We start from the raw sequence: 8,862 nt of genomic DNA, 5'->3' as shown, positions 1-8,862 counted from the left end.
AATTACATACCAAGACAAACAAGAGTGTTTAAAATGCTTTCACAGTGTCTCCTAACGTTTAACAGACTTGATATCTTCCCTTGCAGCAAAATGTAGTATAACCAAAGCACTTAGGCCTACATTTGCTTTGGACAAAAGCGTCTGCTAACTATAAGCATAATACTCCAAGTTTTATTTTGAAATGCAAAACGCAAATGCAAAATTTAAAATGCAAATGCAACATTTATTTTGAAATGTTCCAAATAGGTAAATCTGTAGGCTATGGACACACTGGATTGTGGCACAGTAATGACATTAAATATTTATTTGATTTGATTTGTTGACCTGAGATTTGAATCTGCAAGTTCCGTTTTGGACAAAGCCTAAAAACATATTTAGGTCATCTGCATGCCATTCAAAATTCCATACATCACATGACCCCGACTGTACAGGCACGTTGCACAACATAGCATTATAGAAGCTGATGTCCTCTAGGACCTGGAAATGCACTCGGTGCGAGACGGACCAGCGAATCTCTCGCTAGGTGAGTAGACTAGCAGATTAGCATTGACAGAAGTCGGAGTACTTGTCAAGTGAGCTTTTGACAATAGATATCACAGTCACGATGTATTGATGCGGGACTAAAGTGTTATCATGATGTGAATGCATTGCTAGACAGAACCGCGACATCGACGTACCGCTAGCATAGACTACTGTGTAACGTTTGCCTGTTAGGATAATTAGCTTAGCCTGGAAAAGTAATCATTATTTTTATTCGAGATCACTGCTTAGATTAAAAATCGAGTTTAACATTAGCGAACTAACGCTATTTAGTCAGAGTAACGTTTAGCAATCAAGTATCCACCTGCGCGCTTGCCATGAAAAAGTGAGAAACCGGTCAATCAATTCCATCAATGAATGGAGAAACGTGGGGGACGTAACGTTAACGGGCCAGGGAACCTATCGCTAACCACCCCCATAGTAACCTAGCAGGGTTAAAACCACTATGGTACCTTTGGCACAACTTCTAAGAATCCAACTCAGACCCCCAATCCAAGGGGTCTGACTCCAACAGGTACCTGAGAGCTATCCTATCAGCACCTTCCCACCTGTTTTTGAGTAGCTCCAGAGAATGTCTAATTAGACGGGCTCTGGTGGTTACTCTCCAAAAGGTTCAAGGTTCAAAACCCCCCAATTCAGTCTACAAGGTTAGAAAAGGTTAAGAGTTAAAATGATTCTTAAAACGCATACCAAGCTAATTGTTTGGGTAGAGATCAGCTATGTGATTACACTAACATACACTACTAGCTCTTGGCCATGTTAACTTTGTCGAAGTAGGCTCTTGGTAGAAATAATGTTGGAGAGCACCCTCATATCTAACTGAGGTAGACGGCAACCTGATTTCCTCAAAAGTTGTGTTTCTCTAACAGTTGCTGTAACACTGTATCACAGTTGAGGCAGCACTTAAGAAAGGGTATGGGAGGTCAAAGAAACACGATGATGATGAACTCCAGTCATTAACATACTCATCAACATAATAACATAAACACTAACACAGGTTCAATCCATGGACAAATATTGGACTAGGCTACATGAAGAATAGTGATGACACTAATTTGGAGAGTATCCAACAAGATAAGTCTCAAAAGAGCATGTTGCACAGGCGGTTTTGATCTCTTGTGTAGTGAGTTGGCACATTATGAATTGTAATTCATATGGAAAGGGAGATGTTATCCTCCAATTTCTGTGCTAGAAAATAATTTCTATCATATAGAAATAATATGCAGCTTCATTTTGTTCTTGTATCCCCTTTCCACAGGTGATGGCTCAGCAGACAAGATTTGGTCGGAAATATTTGAAGGCTTTTGTTAGTGGCTTCTTTGTGGCTGTACCTGTGACAGTCACTGTTCTTGATCGTCTTGCCTATGTAGCACGTGTGGATGGAGCGTCCATGCAGGTGAGAGGCTTTATTACTTAGGCCTAATACATGTATTAATATGTCACTGCCTGCGTTTGTTGTCCAAATGCATTACCAATGTATTAGTGTATTTTAAGCCTCTGTGTCCCTCTTATGCCTACACTTGGCCCAGAGGACATATGGTGCAGCTGTTAAATTACTAGCAAGATAGAAGGCTTGACGGTTGGGTGCAGTGACTGCAGTCAATGTTATTGGGAGCAACCAACATGACCAACACGTTGAAAGCAGCATAATAGTGACAGTGATAGACGGCAAATTTATTGACTTTTTTTCTTCAAAACTAAAATATTTGGGCATGTCTTTAGACATTGTGAAAGTTAAAAAGTATGTGAAGTTTCCAGTCTAATACATTTTTGCTAGAAAATATTGTTTTGTGTTATGCCATAAATTAATGTTTTTTTGTGTAAAATTTGCTCAAAATCAAATACATGGGCCATTTGCTATTAAAGTTCCATTTGTCATTTGTTCAGCCCTCCTTGAACCCAGAAGGAGGTCATTCATCTGATGTTGTACTTCTGAATCGTTGGAGTGTAAGAAATTACAGGGTGCAGCGTGGGGATGTTGTCTCTGTTGTGTAAGTAACTGATTTTTTTTCTTTTTTCAAATGCCTTTCATTTATAAGAATGGGATGCAGGCACATACCACGAGGAGTCCAGAAATAATCTCTTGCTTATCTTTGTTTGGACAGCTACCCAACTTTTTGTCCTTTTTTGTCAGGTCTCCTAAAAACCCTCAGCAGAAAATCATCAAGAGGGTCATTGCCTTAGAGGGAGACTTCATTAAGTAAGTGTGACTGGTAGGCAATCTTGCATCAAATTAAAGGCATCCTTTGCCATTTTTTGCCTTAATATAACAGTTTTAAAGTCATTTTGATGCTAAACTAACGTGTAATAGGGAGAATGGCACACCTTCCCAGCCATATCTTACCCATGGAGAACCAGTCTTGCAACTTCGCTCTCCTCCAACCCGGAAAATCACATATATCTTTACGGCAATGATGCAATAGCCTATTATCTGTATGAAATGGTCTAATATTACCTTGTCAATCGACATGGCTCTTTAGAGAGTATCTTTGCCGATATGTAAACAAATCAGCATACCATGTCCAGGGGGAAGAATGCATTGGATACCTTTAACATAATGGGGTCATAACTTCTAACTCAAAATCAGTACACTGAAAATAAGTACTGAACATACATTCAGAGCAGTGCAACACTCCTAATTCCTCACAGTCCTGTAGTTAGTCTAGTGCTAATGTAGAAATAACCAAGCACTCACGTATACTATGCTCCTCCTAATTTCTAATAGGTTGCTCGTCCCTTAACATTTGAGTGGGTATGTATTGAGACATGTATATTGGGCAGACCTGCACAATAAAAAACATATGTGTATGTGTGTAATTATCATAAGAGAAATGTGCTCCATTTTGAGAATTAAAGTTTAACAATAGCCCCTCTATAAGGGGCAGATCATTGCAAGCTTAGATGAGTAAAAAGCTAATCATAACATCAGAAACAGCGTTCTAAAACACATACTGAAACACATAAATCAAAATCAACAAGTAAGTTCATCATTCATAACATTGTAATTTTCACATTGTGCCCCAAAATTTGATTCAAATTTGATTCCTCCAGAACTCTAGGATATAAAAACCGTTATGTAAGGGTTCCTGATGGACATCTATGGATAGAGGGAGATCATCATGGACACAGTTTTGACAGCAACAGTTTTGGACCAGTAAGTGTTTCCTTCCATAAATAATGTACATCAAGTCAGTTACAATACAAACACCCCTGCTCCACTGATGTTTCTCTCCCCATCATGGCTCAATGTTGATCAATAAAAAAATAAAAACATTCCTCACAGGTTTCCCGGGGGCTCCTTCATGGCAGGGCATCTCATATAATCTGGCCACCTAGTCGATGGCAGCGGATTGAACCCTTTGTTCCAACTGATCGCAAGCCTTTGCTGAACTGGAGCCAAAAATCCTCAGAGGATGAGGATGATGAATGAAAAAGATGTTACACAAACAAACTGGCACTGACAGACCTTGTGACAAACTGAGGAAGGGACATTTCAAAAGACAGTAAAGTGGATATTCAAAAGTTCATCTTAAGTTAGCCTATACAGTATATTTTCTGTGGATACTTTGCTTTCCTACTAAGACCTATTTAAACTGTTTTATTGTCTTCTTAAAACAAGTGTGACATGAAAGTCAAACCATGTAGAGTTGGCACTGGTTGAGAAGTCATCACTACCTGAACAATGTTTATGATGATGATGTCTTGCATTCAATTGCCTACTGTTTTTTTTTTTTTTTTTTATCACACAGTGGGGTCATGACTGTTTCGTTGAGTGTTGCAAAGATTTCTATGCTTTACAATACTGTGGCCACAAAGTAAAACAATGTAGAATGAAGTCTTCCATGATGGGATCTACAATATGGTTGTGGTGATTATTTTTTTCTTAAATCACAATTTTGCCATTTGACATTGTGCTGGTCAAATGAGAATCTTTGAATAAAAATACAATCAAACTAAATTACAACCAGATACAACATTCAATGGCAGCGACGACCGCTCGATATACGCCCACGATGACGCAGGAACATGGAACTTGGAACACTCAACTGGACTTAGCATAGCAAGCTAGCTGCAGTAAGTCTGCTGTACGCAGTATTACATGGCATTATATGTGAGCATTTGCTCGTTTTAATATCGCACAACAATACTTTCACCCACAAGATATCGAAGACAAGAAAGAACTCGCTGACTTCCGTGTAAGGTGACTCCAGCTGATGTGAGTAACGTTAGGTAACTAGCTGAATTCATTGTGAGCTAGCAGACAGCGAAACACGGCGTTTGTGTGTGTTACATGATGGCTTGTTAAATGAATGAATCCTCGCAGATATTGATGTATTTACAATTATGTAACGTTGCTGGAAGGGTTCAGGCTCATTTCCTGAGAGCCTTGTGTTGTCAAGGCTACAGAATTTGAAAAGCTCTAACGTTAGCAAACAACACTTTACTAACTTCAGGCAACATCAATGTTTATGTTAGGCTAGTCTAGCAGCCATCGTCAGGTACAGTTAACACATATAATACTAATGTTATCTTCATCTGACTAATCTAGATACAGTTCACATATATGATAGATAGATCTGTGTAGCCTACTAGTTGTCTCTTTACAGTAATATTGTCTTTAAATGACCCTAAACATAGTGACCTTCTTTGACTCCATTGACTGTTTCATAACATAATGTTTCATTGCAGGCAGGCACATCTTGCCAACGTTCCCTGAAGTTGTCAGCAGCCTGACCCAAAAATGTCTCTAGCACAGAGGGTGTTCCTGACGTGGATATTTACACTGGCCTTCCTCATCATGCTGGTGCTGAAGCTCGATGAGAAAATCCACTGGAACTGGTTTCTCATATTTCTTCCTGTGTGGACATTTGACACTATTCTCCTCCTGATGATCATTGTTAAAATGGTGGGCCGCTGCAAGCCAGGTTTTGATCCACACAATGCTACCCAGGACCTGAAGAAGAGGATTTGGTACCTGGTGGCCATGCTTCTAAAATTGGCCTTTTGTCTGACACTTTGTGCCAGACTCGAGAATCTAACAAACATATTCTTGAGTTTTGTACTCGTCCCTCTCTGGGCACTCATGATTGGGGCCATGGTGGAACTTGGCTACAATGTATTTCATTTCAGAAGAGACTGAAAACTTGTTTTTTAGCTAAGTGAAATCACAGCTGAAATCACAGGTTTTCTGCTGTTGACTTAAACTGTCTGTATGTTCAAACATTACATTTCATCCTCTCAGCAGCATAGTAGGCCTTTTTGACCAAAGAGACCAAAAGTGATGAAAAAGAGACATGGCTTGGCATGATGCATTAGGGATTGTACGTAGTGAGCAGACTCAACATTTTGGATTCAGTCTGAAACGGTATGTGCGTGCTGTAGGGCAGCGTATGTTTTAACATACACAAAGGATACACACACGTACGCACACACACACACATGCTTTATGCTGCACATGTGCAGATCTGCCCATGTCTTCCAGCTCCTGTCATGGCTGCACTGCTGTGTCATATGCTGCGGTGGGTGGATGCATTGTCTTGATTTCTATTCACTGCAGTGGGAGTGTGACTTGAGGGAAGGCTGTAAACCACTGCTTGACACTGGTCTTATAATTTTTTTTAATTATGTCGACTCCTAAAACTTTGACATGCAGTAATGCTTCGATGTGTCCCACTGCTGTGTGTTTTATGCATTTAAGACTGGCATTTGGTTTACATTTACTGAAGTAAAGATATTTAATAATGTCTTGTAGACATCTGGGAGACTGGTTGATCTTAAACTATAGCCTTATTTATGAAATGTATGTTTCGTGCATTGTAACCTAAATAAAATGTGTCGTTACCACAGAATGTTTGCTATACCTTGTCTCCACCAGTAGGTTGTACTCTTGCCCTGTGTGCAATTGTGCAACGCAGAAAAAAAGACAAGTCTGTACGTTTTGTAATTTAACCCATGTGAGCACCAAAAACATTTTTATTGTTTCTGATTTTCAACTAATGTGCATCAACCAGAATTGTTTACAGTTCTGCTGGTTTAGGCAGCTTCATTGATCACTGTCAGACATTTATTTACATTTAAACAAATTTTATATTCCCTCTACAAAAGACTAACAAACACTTAATTAAATCACCTTGAAACACACCTGTAATGTCAGAAAACCTTGATCACTGTAGAACATATAATAAATCCTTAAGATCACCAAATTGTTGTTTTTATGTTATTTAGCTTAGACATGGTTATTTTGCAAGTGGATATACAACCAAAGAGGGGTTTTGCCATGAGCCGCGTGGAAGAACAAAATTACTATTCAATGCAGACCTTACATAATGTAAAAAAATGTAATGCAAAATAGTTGCTCATTGATCTGTCATTGTTAGTCATACGTACCTTAAATAAATGCAGCACTAACAATCCAATTAGTTATTGAGACATGCCAGTACTCATAGAGGTTTGTCACAAGCTGTAAATATATTGTCAGTGTTATGTAGCAGTTCTACATCTTTCACATCCCATTTTCTCCTTATATTATTATCTGATTTATCAGAATTCTGTATACTTATGGATTGTACTTACTGGGTCTTATCATCATTGTCACAGTTTTAAATGCGTGTCTGTAATTAGTTGGATAATACTCTGTGGAGATGTTGGGCCATGTTCCCCAATATATACCATTACGAACCCCCTTATATCGTGTTTGGTAGTATTTACCATTTAAATTTGCTGACATACAAGAGTCAAACCACCAACCAGAGCCATAGTAGGCCCCACAGTTTCCAGAGGGGTATTGGTCATTGTCTCTATCGGGAGTGGTGAAGAACTTCTGGTTATGGTTAAATATCTGGCTGAAGTTTAGAGCATCCCCTGCTGTACCAGAGTAGTGTCCCACAGTCAGGCGATAGCGCTCAAGTTCACTAGCCACTGAAAAACGTTCATAAGTTGCATGTGCTTTAAGACCTTCAATGTCTTCCAGCTGAATACGTAGGGCCATCTCTTTACCTTTAGTAAGCAGGTGAATCAGGTCATTTCCTAGCCAAAATTCACCATCCAATTGTCCAAAGCCCCTTTTGTATTCATTCCAGGATCGATTGAAACTGATACTCCCATCATAGCGTCGCTGAAGTAAAGTCCAGCCCCCACCATAAGACTCCATCTCACAGAGCACAGGGAAGGAATTGTTTTTCAGGTCAGGTCTCACAATGAAAATACCATTCTTCCTTGGTTCCCGTGCAGTGTAATCAGAGCAATCTTGAGCTGTTGAGATATTTACAGAATTATCAAACCAACATATTTTAAATTATTCTGTAAAGTAAAAATGTTTAACATGCAAATGTAGATAAATTGTTAAACAATTCACATCAAACAATTCAAATCACTTCAAGAACTCTCTTCTTCCAATACAACTGAGACATGAAAGGGTTAAGAGGGTAGTGTGAAACTAATTTAAAACTGCCTGACTAACAGCCTCCTCCACCCTTCCTGAACATTTTTGAAACCATAACATCTGTTACTCAGATGACAACAGAGATTCATATCCCCTGTCCTCATCACTATTGATCATTGTTTTGAAAATAGTTTGGCACACTCCAAGGTTGAGGCAAAGGATAAGTGAGCACAGCTTTAAACACTGCCTGCACCGTCTGTGTCACACTCATTCCCCATCCATAATAGTTTGTCTTTTGTCCCCATGTATCCCCATGTGTGTCACAAATTTGTTTTGTGGGACAAGGGATTATCTTGCTAATAAAAGCCTACTGTGTCAGTAACTGTCACAAGAGTTATCAAGTTAATAATTCCAACTGTTTTCTTGTCTGTAATGAAGCTTTCATGTCAGATTAAAGCATGAAGAATATTTGTTGCAAAAGGAGACTATGGAAATGTTCCTTACCTGGTTTAGCAGTTCCATTGTTGCTTTCAGGCTGTGATGATATCTGGTAGTTCTCCTGTATCCCCTCCACGGTGAGAGATTTGGACCCCCTAACCTCATCTGTGTACTTGGTCACTTCTACATATTTAGGTGGCCTCAGGTCCGTCATTTGACTGTTGTTATTACTGCGTGGTATTATGTGTGATTCTCCTCCTGTTGTTACCTTGTCAAGAGGGACTGGGTCCTGTTTCCTCCTCCTACCATTAATGACAACAACAGACTCTTGTTTCATGATGTTTGGTTGCCTCTCTTTGGTTTGGTTTTTATTCAGGTTGAATGGAATTAGCTTCTTCAGTCTACTGATATTAGCTTTTTGTCTCATAGATGTGTTTGACTCATTTGTCCCTCTTTCTTCATCTGTTCTGTTCTCTGAGAGACGATACGACTGTTTCCCTAAA

The 8,862-nt window shown here is 39.2% G+C and overlaps 2 protein-coding genes across 2 annotated transcripts; both read left to right on the top strand.

The window, feature by feature from the left end:
* The first annotated feature begins 460 nt into the window (after positions 1-460).
* On the top strand, positions 461-4,498 carry immp2l (inner mitochondrial membrane peptidase subunit 2). Its single transcript, XM_076264764.1, has 6 exons — positions 461-523; positions 1,799-1,936; positions 2,428-2,531; positions 2,675-2,740; positions 3,592-3,694; positions 3,824-4,498. Exons 2-6 carry the CDS (start codon positions 1,802-1,804, stop codon positions 3,968-3,970), a joined length of 555 nt encoding a protein of 184 aa, XP_076120879.1. The 5' UTR covers positions 461-523; positions 1,799-1,801; the 3' UTR covers positions 3,971-4,498.
* Positions 4,499-4,562: 64 nt separating this feature from the next.
* On the top strand, positions 4,563-6,389 carry tmem60 (transmembrane protein 60). The gene is made up of 2 exons (XM_076264771.1): positions 4,563-4,756; positions 5,230-6,389. The coding sequence occupies exon 2, from the start codon at positions 5,282-5,284 to the stop codon at positions 5,678-5,680; it is 399 nt and encodes a 132-aa protein (XP_076120886.1). The 5' UTR covers positions 4,563-4,756; positions 5,230-5,281; the 3' UTR covers positions 5,681-6,389.
* Positions 6,390-8,862: the final 2,473 nt, after the last annotated feature.

This window comes from Alosa pseudoharengus, unplaced genomic scaffold (assembly GCF_046254945.1).
Source record: "Alosa pseudoharengus isolate Yale_2024_CS ecotype anadromous, Long Island Sound unplaced genomic scaffold, YU_APseudo_1.1 YU_APseudo_1.1_scf_10, whole genome shotgun sequence".
NCBI lineage: Eukaryota > Metazoa > Chordata > Actinopteri > Clupeiformes > Clupeidae > Alosa > Alosa pseudoharengus.
Note: the sequence above shows the minus strand (reverse complement) of the source record. Positions and strands in the feature narration are given on the sequence as shown.

Coding starts and splice junctions, on each gene's coding strand:
- immp2l (XM_076264764.1), top strand. CDS start 1,802: ATGGCTCAGCAGACAAGATTTGGTCGGAAATATTTGAAGGCTTTTGTT. Junction 2,741..3,591: donor TTAGAGGGAGACTTCATTAA/GTAAGTGTGACT, acceptor TGATTCCTCCAG/AACTCTAGGATATAAAAACC. Junction 3,695..3,823: donor ACAGCAACAGTTTTGGACCA/GTAAGTGTTTCC, acceptor CATTCCTCACAG/GTTTCCCGGGGGCTCCTTCA.
- tmem60 (XM_076264771.1), top strand. CDS start 5,282: ATGTCTCTAGCACAGAGGGTGTTCCTGACGTGGATATTTACACTGGCC.